A 13,445-nucleotide genomic window follows, 5' to 3' on the forward strand; every position below is an offset into this window, starting at 1 on the left:
TCAGCATCAGGAGCCCGCCCCTGGCTCAACTCAATCCTTTACCCATTTTGCTTCCCCTGCCCTGAGTTCCTGCCTCACTTCCTCTTCACTTAACTATCCCACTTCCACCCACCTCGCATTCCCAGTGCTGTGGACTGTGTCTTAGAATGCCTCATTAATCCCTGATTGCTCAATTTTCTGTAGTCTTCTATTAAAAATAATAAAAACAAAAACTCTTCCCAGAAGTCTTAGTTCAAAGAAGTTTTTCCCCATGTTAACCCCAGGGTATTTCTATGACTTTTCCTTCTACTTTTACTTGTGTAGACATAGTGTTTATATCGCCCCCATTTATTGATTTGTATACCTGTTCAAAATTTTTTGTGTGTTCTTTATACATTTTAGGACTTGACACTATCTGTCCCCTACTATTCTGGCTGGAATTTTCTTTCTTTCCTTCTAGAAAGCACCTATTATAGCACCATATGAATGGTAATAGATGCCAAGTATGTAACTATCTACTGAGTGAAATACACTGTCCAATTAAGTATAAAGAAGCAGACCTGTGTGTGAGGAGGAACTCTCCCCCATTCCCCCCACCCCGCCCCAGGGCTCCCCTGACAGGGTTAGTTCATTAGAGCCTTCATTTCCAGAGTTGCTGGTCACTGTCCATGTTAGTGACCTGAAACTTTATCACTTAAAATCAGCTCATCCTACCAGATCCACCTGCCGAACTGCCATGATGGAGGAGCAGCCATAAATAGAAAATGAAAACGCTAAGAGATAGCTACCAAAGACATCCTCTTAAGAGCTTAATATCAAATTTGGGGAGTTACAGAATCAGGAAAAATCAACAGCAAGTATTTTAGCAGCAAAAGCGATTTATAGTGCTTTGCAGACATAATGTGAGGGTTCACCTTGCCCTCCTCCCCATCCAAATAAAAAGAGGGACCAATGGAAGTCAGGATAGAGAGACTTTACTGAGGACTTTCAGTGCAGATCAAATTCCAGGAGAGACCTGAAAGCCCTTGGATAGAAGAAGGCAACAGAGACAAGACGCCGCTCTAGATTCCAAAGCAACCCGGACTTGGAGGCCCAGAGCACATTCCCTCCAGTGCTGCTCTTGTTTTTACAGTTTCTCCCAAGTTCCTAACTCCGTTAAAGCTCCTAACTACTACATGGAAGTCAGAATTCATGATTCAAACACAGCAATGAATTTCTGAAGTTCCTTTTGAAACCTCCTCTTCTCTTTCTTTCCCTGAGCCCTATGAACTTTAGTTTACTAGTAGCAAGTGGAACATTCCCCAAACAGGAAAATCATCCATTGAAACTTTAACATCTTTCCTTTTCTACCTAGATCATTCAGTTTGAAAAGTCCCCGCTGAAGGGTTAGAAAGCAGTATTGATGCCATATCAAATTTTCACACGCAAAATCTTCAGAGAACTTCCTATCAATGGGAAGGAGTACAAAGAAAATCCCATCACATCTGAAGCGACCCATCTGCAGGTAGAGGAGTGGACCCAGGGTCAGAGGGGAGCAGAGGAGACCTGTATCCACTGCAGCTGCGTCTGTTTGCCTGCCTGGCACTGTGTGCGTATTTTAAAATGAGAGCAGGGCCCTCAGGCACAGGCATCTCCACCACCGGATGCAGCTAAGTGCCTGCAGAAGGGGGTGCAGAAACCTGTGAGGAGCCCTGTCTCCTTACAACCCTAGGCTTCATGATTTCATTCTCTGTGTTTTTTAACCTTTTCCTTATTTGGGGATGTACAACATGAACAGGAAGGTGGATACAGGAAACAGAAAAAGGCCAACTGGACTCCCGTCTCTGATTTCATATTATGGTTTTACACATACAGAGGTTAATTGTCTCAACCTCGATAATAGATTAAACCAAGAACCAATACTTCCGTTTGATATTTACTCATGACAGGATTGCTAACTGCCCAGCAGCGCAGAGAGAAGCCTGACATAAACGGACAGGAATGTCAGCCAGAGGCTCTCTGAAGTGTACGTGTGAATGCAAAGGACGGCAGCAGTCTAGCTACTAAGAAACCTCAATTTAACTAGACAGGAAATCTTAAGATAGAAAAATTAAAGTTTTTCTTTGCATTTTGAGATCTTTATCTTTTGGAAAATGAAAGTATTATTGTGAAATAGAATGCATGTATTGAAAAGTGTACAAAGCAAGTGTACAGCATAATGAACAATGTAAAGCAAACTACCACCAAGGCCATGAGGCGGAGCATTGTCAGGATCCCACAGGGCCTTCTCCTCTCAAGACGGAGGAGTCCAACACTGAGTCAGCTCTTTAAGTTGGGGGCCAATAGCATCCAAGGCTTCCCAACTTTGACCTTTTTCCTTTCTCTCTACAGTTCATCCCCTGAAAGAAGTTTGTAAAGAAATTACCTATCATATCTATGTTCACTGAACTAGGGGCCTATTTAATTTTAATGAAACAAGTATTTAAGAATCTGAAGCAGGATAAATAAAAATGACCAAGAAAATGATTTCTCATGCACTGAAAATATCAGCATATTCTTTGCCAAAACACTAGGAGGCGTAGGGTCTCACTTCCAGCCAGAATGCTGAGCTGCACAGGTTCATCTCCCTTCATGAGGGGCATGGGCCCGAAACAAGTATTTGCGATTTGAGCAAAACAGCACAATTTCTGTCCAGTAAGGTTTTCCCACCTTCAAAGGCTGTAATATAATAAAACAAAAAATACAAAATATGGATGACTCAAAATTTAGAAGCTTAATTAACATTCTGACCTTAACCTTAGGATGCACCATCTCTTTAGAACTGGGATTTAGGGGCACATACGGTCATAAGGAGATAAACCAGTACCCAATTCTAGACAGCAAGTGAAGGTAAAAGAAAGATCCATTTGTTTTAGGGCAAAGTGTATTATCTTTATATTCCCCTTGCTGTCTAAACAGTGTCTTATCATTAAAGGCTGCTCTATAAATGTTTACTGATTGAAGGCATTTAACATAAATAATTTCAGGAAAAGACCCCAGACCTTCAAGTTGCTTAGGAGAGTGGTGAGGTGGAGTCAATGACTGGTAGGAAGCTGGACCTGGTGACCTCTGAGGATTCCATGATTGGATGACCTTTGACCTGTGGCACTGCCTTCACTAATAATTGGCTTATTAGTTTTGATGTATATTTGTGGCTCCTTAATTATCTCAAAATGTGATGAAAATAAAGATTAGAATTTCAAAAGAAATTACTATGCATAATATTACAAGGCAGCTTGTCAGGAAAACACAGTTGCTTCTAATCTTATTTTCCACTTTTGTTTCCTCCAGGTGGTGTGGAGCACAGTTTCAAGGCAAGATTCAGAAAGAGTTACAAGACCGGAAAAAGCTCTCTGAGAGAAGCGCGAAAACGGAAGCAGGGGCGCTTATTTTGCCAGCGGTTGGAAAACTGGGAATTTCAAAGTGTGAACAGATTTGACAAGTCGTTACTCATATTTATGGGGGTGTGTAAATGCCAGCTGACAAGTCATCTGGATGGATTTCATTTCAAAGAGTACGTCTGCTATTAATAGTGGCTGTATCTTCACCCCTTCACAGAAGTTAGCTGATGAGTCTATTCCTGAGGGGGTGGTTAGGAAGCACCAGCCCTGCCCACACCTGGCCACTGCTATCCCAGGAGTTAATAATGAGTCAAATCCTGGCTGTGTTCACGGGAGTTCGGGAAAGGAAGCTGGAGGGAAGCTTTCTGACGGGCATGCAATTATTTTTGCTTAAAGGAGCATGTTTGAAACAAGTTGAGGACCTGGTTTCAACTCTTCTTCCAAGTTAAGAAGAAGCAAAGATTGTAGACTGTGCCTTTTTCCTAAGCCATGCTTTTCAGTCCTCTTGTCTTGCCAATGGGTTTCAGCCCCGGGCAAGTTCACTATGGATTCAGCATGACCAAAGAAATGACAGTAGAATGTTCTTGGGGAGAAAGAGTTTATTACCCGGCTTGTTCTCTGGCAATAGGTTGAGCACTAGCATCTCTGCCTCCGCCCAGAGCACTGGGCTGAGCTCTCTCTCTCTATATAGTGCAATAATAGCTTATTGCCTACGGGTGTGGAAGCAGTAGCTTAGCAATAGGCCAGTTACATCATCAAGTGGTTTAAATTCAGTGAGGATTCTGGCCATAGGAACCCCAACTTTGCCACACCTCTCCATGTTGCTAAAAATCAGACCTGGCAGCCACTGTCTTATTTAGCATGCAAAGGCCCATGTTAGACTCAGGTGTCAATGATTTCAAGAGGGTTGTGGGAAGAAAGGAAGTTATGAACAATGATAAAGAAGATTCTTCCCCTCCTTTCTTAAAAAAATATCTGCAGCTGTTTCCAGACATACCCTCAGGAATGCAAAACCCTTGAGAGTTGTGAGAAAATCAAGTCACTGCCCAGCCAAAGGTAGTAGCCCCCATGTAAATCATGGCAGCTTGATCCAATTAGAGTCCATTTGGCAAAATGGCAAACACCAAGAAGTTCTGTTCTTTGGCCCTATTTTCCTGCTTGCTGGTATGAAAACTGAGTGCTTAAACAGAAGTTCACTGTAAGTAAGCGAAGGCTATGTTGGTAACACAGCGGTGGACCTGTTCCAAGCTGGTTAGGGGAGTGATGAGGTGGAGTCAACGACTGGTAGGAAGTTGGACCTGGTGACCACTGAGAACCCCATGATTGGATGACTTGTGATTTGCCACATTCCCTTCACTTGGAATCATACTGAATAGAAATAATCTTCCCAATAATTCTAGGTAAACTGGGGTTATCATGAATTAATGATAACATATGTCTTAAAAAATGGAAGAATGAAAAGAGGCAGGCAGAGGAAATGAAATGTCTAAGATTTGACATTATAGAAAGTGTGTGTGTGTGTATACATGTATATATGTACTGATCCTTTGTAATTAAATTGCAAAATAAACAACCACTTTCCTTCTCTTGGACTTAGTTGGATAGACCTTTATCCTTCTTAAAGTTCAAAATATTAGTAGTGCAGCCCTGGCAGTATTTAGAAAATACCAACTGGAAAACCCCAGCAGGGCTGTAGAAGCATCAGGCCCAGGGCTGTCTGTGGGTTTCCAAGTACCTGTTTTGGTCAAAGGGATTGAGAAGAGCTGCTGAAGAAGCTTGTTCTCTGATGTTCTCAGGACTACAACCACATCAGCAGGGAGAGTATCTCTGTTTTTCTCAAGAACCCCAGAAGCATCATATAATACCTGCAACATGAATAGAAAATAGCAAGTTAGTCAGTACTGTCCATTGTTGGCAACACTGCAAGTTGTCTGAAGTCAGTCATTAATCGACCTCTGTGTAGAATTCATCTTGACACAGCCATGCTTTTAAATCCAGACCACTAAATAAGAGGGAAAAGTGTAATTTTGACAGGCCAATTTATCTTAACTTCTTGTTCAGTTGTTCTTTGAGGAAAAGAATAAAATATCCAGAGACACATTACATCAGAATAATTATGGAAATATATTGGGCACTCATTTTATGGGAGGCATCCATCCTCTGAGATTAGCATTGTTATTATCTCCATTTTACTTGTGGGCAAACAGAGACTTAGCAAGAGGCTGAATAATATGCCCATGGCCACACATTTCACAAGCGGTGGGCAGGCATCGAAGCACAGGCAGTCTGGCTTCATGCTCATAACCACCGTATTCTTGCTGTTTCTTGAGGTACTCATGGCACCTGAGTGATTGCTCAGGGATGCTAAGTCATTTCAGTTCTCAGAAAAGAGGGGAATATAGGCCATAGAAATGTTAAGAAACACTCCAGAGAAATAAGCATCAAATGGCAAAAAAACCGAGGAAAAGACACAGAGCCCAAAAAAGAAAAGGATTATTTTTTCCTTTAAAATCAAGACAGGATAAGAGGGAGGAAGAGGGAAGAAGAGGGGTGGGTAGCAAATAGGTGTAAAAGGACAGAGAGATGGAAAGAGAGGTGCGGGGAAGAGACAGGAATGGGAGGCAAAAGAGAAGAGTGGGGGGCAGGGATCTCAGTTATGGAAGGATTATTATGTGGCCAGACATCACTGCTAAGGTGTGGGGGAAATTGAAGTTCCCATGGCCAGGATCCTCACCTGACCCTAAACCACTTGATGATGTAACTGGCCTGCTGCTAGGCTACTGCTTCCACACCCTAGGCAATAAGCTATTATTGACGGAGTCGCTATATAAAGAGCCCTGCCCAGTGCTCTGGGTGGAGGCAGAGACAGAGGAGGATTACAGACCTGCAGACTGCTGGATGCAGACAGAATTCTAGCTCTCAACCTATTGCTGGGAGAACAAGCTGGATAGCAAACCGTTTCACCCCAAAACATTCCATTGTCATTCCTCTGTCTCACTGAATCCATAGGGACCTCACCCAGGGCTAAAACCCATTGGCAAGACATAAGGTAAATGCAGTATTTAAGGGGAAAGACTGGATTGCAATTTTAACAAAGACCCAAAATGGTTGTCATGTCCTATGTGGAGAGAAAAACAATCTCCTTTACTTGTATCAGAATTGCTTTTCAACCAACCTCCACTCAGGCAAAATTAATTTCAGTGTCAAGATATGAATGTGAAAAACAATTCTGATAAATATTAAATCAACAAAATTGTCCACAATGTTGAACTCTTATCCAATTTTTGGATCCAGGGCCTCATCGTACCCCACCAGAACCAATCAACCATAATTCAAATGGCTCCTTTGAGAGTAACTCTAGCAATGGATTGTTGGCTATGGGTCTAGAGAATTTCCTGAGTTAGTCCCTAATCTGCTTCAGGAACTTGAAATGAGACTGAAGTGCAAATTATGAAAAGTGGAAATTTCGGTTAATGTTGTAAAAGCTTAACATCTGGACGATGAAAATGAATTTTTTTTTTCTTCTTTTTTAATCAACACATTTTTGGTGTCTGATAGACGTACACTTAAAGTGCTGAAATCTGAGCCCCACTGTGAAATTAGCCCTCCTCCATTACCTACACATCTCCAAATGACCTCAGAAGGTGAACATTCACCACTAACTGCTGCAAAAGCTGTGATACGTTTTCTCTCTGGAAAGCTGTCACTTTTAAACCAAAGCCCAGGTGAGAAGCAGACGGCAGCTCTGTGGGCCACTCCAGCAAGGAACTGCTTCTGCACTGCGGGCTACTTTCTGTGCACCACACCACTGACAAGGTTTGGGAATTATGATTAGGTGTTTAGACGAATTAAAAGGAGAGAGAAATCTGCAAGCAGTTTCGTGAGGAGCACAGACAGGGTGGTGAGCACACTGCCCTTGTGGAGTCTGGGCCCCGCCCCACGCCTGCCTCACCTGTCCCGCTGAGTGCTGAATTCCGAAGCACAGCTCCTCTCCTTTGGGCCTCCACAAGTATTTGCATCGTAGATTATCCTCGAATTTATCTGTGTGGATTTTCATGTTTAAAAGTTACAATGTGAATTATTGGCTCCTTCAAACGTAAATATGCTCCTTGAGCTGTGAGTGACCCCAGAATAAAGGATTTTAGGGCAGCCTGATATTATTGTATGTACACTGATGGAGAAAGATTTCCCATAAGATGGGCTTACAAACCGGTCCTTTAGTGGTTTTGTGCCATCTTTGGTGTCAGGCTGTGCCCTAAGATCTCCTGTTCTGCTCTAAGAACACCTCACATGGACACTGATGACCTCATAAGTCTTAAATAAATCAATCTTAATATTTACTAAGGCAATAATAGCCACAGAAGGCAAATGACCCAGGTTTAAGCTCATTGAGGTGACTTGTTAACAATTTTATAGGTAAAAGGAAACTGCTGAGAGTGCTAATTTCAGCTCCTAGAAGTGAATCTCTCCCATGAACCGATTTTCCATCTGGGGAAAAGGCTTTCTGTTTCTCCCTCAATAAACAATTTTTGTTATTGTTGTGACTGAGAGCCAACTGTGTGTGAGGCACTATGCTAAGCACTAAAGTGACGCGAAGATGGGGGCTCTGTTGCCCAAGTGTCTCCCGGTCTTAGTGAGGGACAGGATCATGCGCAACACTGAAGATTCAAGGAGGAAGTGGGGGTTGTGAAGAATAGTAGAGTATAGAGGGCCTTTAATGGCAGGAGGAGCATCTTATTGTCATCCTATGGATAACAGTAACCTAACAAAAAGGGCTTTAGAAAGACTAAGTTATTTGGGTATTGAAGAGGGTGAGGGTGGGCCTGGAAGCCAGGAGGCCAGAAGAGGCTTCTGCACAACCTTGGACGAGAGGTGGATGCGGTCCAGGCAAAAATAGGGGAGAAGGGCACAAGAAGGAGGGGAAGCAAGTGCTGGTTATGGGAAATGAGGAAGAAGAAGACGTAGACATGATATCGACATAGGGTAATGGTATTAACATCAGCATAAACAGGAAAGTGAGGAGGATTTGGTGGTGAGTTGCTTTAGGACATAAATTGCTGAAGGTTTCAATTCGTTAAAAATAAGCTCTAAACTTTCAGAGCCCACCCGGTGGCTAAAATATATTGGAAAGATGGATTTCAGCCACGCTTATTTGATGACATGAGCTAAGTTCTCTCTTGAGCATTTTCCAAAAGATACCTACCAACCAGGGTCTGATCAGTTGCTTGGGGAAATCGACTTTCCTCATCCAAAAGTGCAAGCAGTCCCAGGGGTTTCTGGAGGAACATGTCCAGGAGCAGCCGATTGTCCTCGTATTTAACAGGTGCAGTGTCGATGCCCTCATTCTGATATTCCATCTGGAGGGAAATGGATTGTGAATCGCTCTAGCCCCTCACTGGCCTAGGTGCCACCAGGCTGCTTTGTTGTGCATGCCTTTGTCTTTCAGCATGGACCACATGTGGGAAACAGGGTGTGATCTATGAGTGCAGTAAAGACTCCTATGTATTTAACACTGTTGAAGCTTTGGGTTTAAAGCCAAACCTACAGGGAGCCTGTGGCAGGCAGCCTAAGCCAGCAAAAGGGATGGCTCTCTGTCTCCCAAGCACCAACTTGGTCACTCATAATTTAGAAACTGATATGAAAAGGAAGGGAATTTGAAAAAAAATTTACTTTTGAAACAGACATGGTTTAAACCAGGAGGAAAGCAGACTTCTATCTTCTGCAATAGAATCATTGCAAACTGGAAAACTAGAAAAACTCCAGACTTCCCAGGGAAATAAATGGAAGGACTGACAGGTGGAGGCCTTTTGTGCTGGATGGGTGGAGAGAGGAGTGCAATACTGGATTAATCTAGCTCTACTAATAAAACCAATGCTGATATTTTTACTCCATGTCTTTGTGTTTGTCTCATCACAGTATAGTTTGTGTGTCTTTACTCCTGCATTAAAACAAAGGGCTTAGAATATTTTGTTATTGAGCTACTCATATAGGAAAAGCTCTTGGGGTTGAGGTGGAAAGGAAGGTCCCTACACTTTGGCTTCATACTCTGCTTTACTTACCATTAAACTCATAGGGGAAAGAATTTCATTTCAAGAAAACCAAGAACGTATCTTACTTACTCCTCCCAGGAAACACCCCTCCAGTTACTGTGGGATCTGTTGTGCAAGAGATGGGGGATGGAGATGGCCATTTTGGGGCTCCTGAATTCAAGATTATCCCGTGTCATTTTGGACACAATCATAGTTACTTTTAGCTAAATAAAGTAGAAGAGAACCAGGATTTGGGGCAATACGTATATAACAGTGTGGAAGCAACTTTTAAATAATGGGCCTGTCACCAGCTCCAGTTAAGTGAAAAAATGTACCTCTCCACAGAAATGAAGACCTCTTTTTCAGGCCAAATTTAGACTATTTATTTTGACAGGACTGCCTCACCAGAGGTTTTTCCATCCTTTTGTTTTTTGCTTTTAACTCTTTTACCTGTTAGCCTGATAGTATTTCTGCTTAAAACTGTAAGCAGCTCAGAGACACCTTCCCACCAGGTTTAGTTACTTCAGAATTTGCTATTACCTGCTCTAGAGCAAAAACATGCTGATTGAAATAGTACTGGATTTGCTCATTGGCGATGTTTATGCAGAGCTGCTCAAACGAATTTCTCTCGAAGTTCTCGAATCCAAAAATATCCAAGATCCCCACATTCATACCATCACCTGCTCTACTGCATGAGAGAGAAGAGAAAAACCCTTTTTATTTAGGGGAGGAAACATCCATCTCATGATGATGAAAATGCATGTGCATGTTTGCCATCATATGTTCCCACTCATGGAAAGCACTCTCCTGCAATCACTAAGGAAAGGGACAGTCTGTGTCTTAAATCATTCATTCTTTTAGTCTCCCAACAGTATCTCCAGCTTCTTTTTTTTTTTAAGCAGCAGAATACTTTAAAATCTTACTCAGAAGCTCTAAATATAGAGCCTAAAGAGGAACCAGTCTGTTTGAAGGAGCTGAATCTGTTGCTCATTCATTCTTCCACCTTTAAAACTTTACATAAATAGTTTCAGTTGATTCTAAAAACAACACTAAGGGGAGGATATTGTTATCCTCATTTTATAGATGAGAAAACTGCTACTAAGAACATGGAGCTGATTAAGCTATAGAGTTTGCCTAGCTCCCAGCTAAGCTTGTTCTCTTACACACTGACTGTAACAGCTGCCAATCATGCTCCTCCTCTGTTCTTCTGGATTCCATTTTCCCTGTAAAGGAAAAGGCCTGAGAACTTCACTAAAGGAAACCCAATAGAGGACCAAACACTTCCTCTGCAAACTGTAAGAGACACTGGAGTCCAAGACAGTTCTGAGACCTCTGCTCCCTGGGGAACTTGCCATATGTTTCTGTCTGGCTGCAGGAGTGTATTGATGCGATTTATGATCCAGCTGAAGAGCCTCCCATACAGGGCTTTGGACATGGCATCCCGGACATCTGCCGCCCTGTCGACAGTGTTGGCGCGGATGATGGTCTCACCCCGAGTGACCACGCAGTGTGAGGTGAGGGCCTCCTGGAGCTCCTTGGGGCTGATGCAGAGAACAGAGGCAGCTGAGACAAAGGATAAGGATGACATCAGAGAATGCAGTCATTCACCCAGCCAGCCAGCCATTCATTCATCCAACACTTATTTAACATCTACTATGTGCCAGGCTCTACCTAGGCACTTCAAAGTCAAAATAAACAAGCCAGATTCTTAACTCTAAGAAACATCCAGACTGACACAATATCTCCTAAACTGTTTTGAAAGCTTTTCACAGGTGTTTGATGAAAGAAGTGGGAGGAGGTGGTCTCTGGTCAAATAAGGTGGAGCAATAGCTGGGGAATATATTCTCCTTTTAGAGAGTCACAGAGCAAATGAGTTTATTAAAGGCAGTTAAAGCACTGCAGTTTGACACAAAATGCATTTACTTTATTTAAATCAGTTTTTTTCTAACAGGATTCTCATTCCTCATGTCACCATTACTACCTGTGAATTTTTAAAAATAAATAGGTGCCTGCTTTCTTCCCTGGAGATGCTGATTCTATGGACTCAGAGACAATTCCAACTGCTTGTATTTTTCCAAAAATATGTAGAAGATTTTCAAAAGTAGCCAGTGTTGAGAACCAGTGCCCGATGTTACCCGTCACAGAATTCTTTTCTGCAGAACACTTATCTGCAGCTCACAGGAGGAGCACTGGTGCTCTACAAGGCATACCTGGGGAAATACTGGTCAGTGAGGACACCCAGAGCCGGTAGAAGGACCAACAACAGCTGCACCATATTTTACAGTCTTCAAAAACTACAAAAATGAGAAACACACATACTTTGACAACACAGTGCACAGACATCAAATAATTACCACTTTCCAAAGCTTCAGCACTGGGCACCTCACTTTTATCAGTTTGATGTTGAGAGGAGATAGCTGCAAACTCAAGGTTTCCAATGTTCAAAATCCCAGCCAAAATTCTGTACACTGAGTACACCTCCTGGAAAGGAAATCAAGGACTACATTTGGCCACTGCCAGTAAAACCAAAGAACTACTCGCACTGTGGTGGAGACCACTGGTTGTCTGCAGGGTTCATCCTCCCCCTTTGCCTGGGCTCACAAACAGGTTTCCCAATCTCCCCTGTACTTTGGGGTGGCCATGTAACGAGAGACTGTTAACAAGAGTAAGCAGAAGATGTGGACTACTGGGCCCAGCCTCACGGGAGTGAGCACACCTCCTCCGTGCTTTCTTTTCTATTGCTGATGACTGCAACTCCTGGCAACCCAGCCTCAACCCAGCCTCAGGTTAGGATAATCTGAGGCCAAGGATTGCATGGAATAGAGCTGTTCTGCAGTCTGAAGTCTTGCCTTGGAGTGCTTACATAAGAAAGAACTGATCTTTGTTCTTTAAGCCACTTTTAGCTAAGCCCCAACTAATACCAGCTCCCAAATTCAGGTATGTTTCTTTCTTCAAAACAAGAGAGGAGATGTGTCTGTAATCTCTTTCAAATATAACCTTCATGAAAGAGTTGGCAGGACATTCATTGATGGTTCACTAGAATATTTTGAAGTTAAGTGATAAGAGTACATAGTAATGAATGAGATCAGGAAATATTTAGATAGTTTCACTAGAAATTATCTGCAGCAGTTATATAATAAGAAATATGTGGTCTTCATTCCAATTTCTGGCAGAAGAGCTTTTAAAGCTGTTGTAATTATCTGAAGGGTAGGGGCGGAAGGAGTGCCCTTTATTACTCAGATAAGCCCCTTTCACCATACCTGAGTCTGTGCCAGTGAAGTGAGTCTTAGAGGATGGGTGCTGGTCGCAGAGGAACAAAGATGTGATTAAAGGGTTGGAACCTTTAGCTGGACCCTGGACCTCCAGGGAGGGGAGAAGGGCTGGAGAGTGAGTCAATCACCAGTGGGCAATGATTTAATTAATCAATCATGCCTATGACTGGAACATCCATTAAAGGCCCTAACTGACAAGGTGCAGGGCACTTCCAGGTTGGTGAACACATTAGGGTGATAGAGAGGAGGTGGGCTCCCCTCTCCCAATACCTTTCCCTATACATCTCTGCCATTTGGCTATTCCTGAGTTGTATCCTCTACAATAAACCAGTAATAATAAGTAAACTGTTTTTCTGAGTTCTGTGAGTCCTAGCAAATTATTGAAACCAAGTTTGGAGTCATGGAACCCCCAATTTATAACCAGTTCAGCAAAAATAGTAGAACCCCAGGACTTGCAATTGGTGTCTGAAGTGGGGACAGTCTTGTGGGATGGAGTCCCTACCTTGTATGGTCTGATGCTAACTCCAGGTAGACTGTGTCAGAATCAATTCAGATTGCTAGAGAATTCATTAGTGTATGGGACAAAAACTCTGCACATTTGGTGTCAGAAGTGTTATGAGTAAAAACAGTTGAGATGTTCTAAGTCCTATTTTTATATTGAAAGTTGACTATGTAAATAGCATTAATAGTAAAAAAAACCCCACAAGTACATTTATTTATTTAAACATATTCATTTCCTATAGGTGATAAAATGAAATATTTAGCCAGGAAATTTCTGCATCTTACACATCCAGATAGAGCAAAAT

General features: G+C 42.4%; 1 protein-coding gene across 1 annotated transcript in view; it reads right to left on the reverse strand.

The window, feature by feature from the left end:
- The window catches only part of MYO3B (myosin IIIB), a 487,104-nt gene that overhangs the window by 239,247 nt on the left and 234,412 nt on the right, over positions 1-13,445 (reverse strand). The window contains exons 17-22 of the mRNA XM_057503926.1: positions 11,722-11,848; positions 10,720-10,930; positions 9,908-10,055; positions 8,542-8,695; positions 7,291-7,379; positions 5,074-5,203 (exon numbers count right to left, since the gene is read on the reverse strand). Coding sequence (XP_057359909.1) covers positions 5,074-5,203; positions 7,291-7,379; positions 8,542-8,695; positions 9,908-10,055; positions 10,720-10,930; positions 11,722-11,848 — 859 coding nt within the window. The remainder of the gene's footprint in view (positions 1-5,073; positions 5,204-7,290; positions 7,380-8,541; positions 8,696-9,907; positions 10,056-10,719; positions 10,931-11,721; positions 11,849-13,445) is intronic.

This window comes from Manis pentadactyla, chromosome 6 (genome assembly GCF_030020395.1).
Source record: "Manis pentadactyla isolate mManPen7 chromosome 6, mManPen7.hap1, whole genome shotgun sequence".
Lineage (NCBI taxonomy): Eukaryota > Metazoa > Chordata > Mammalia > Pholidota > Manidae > Manis > Manis pentadactyla.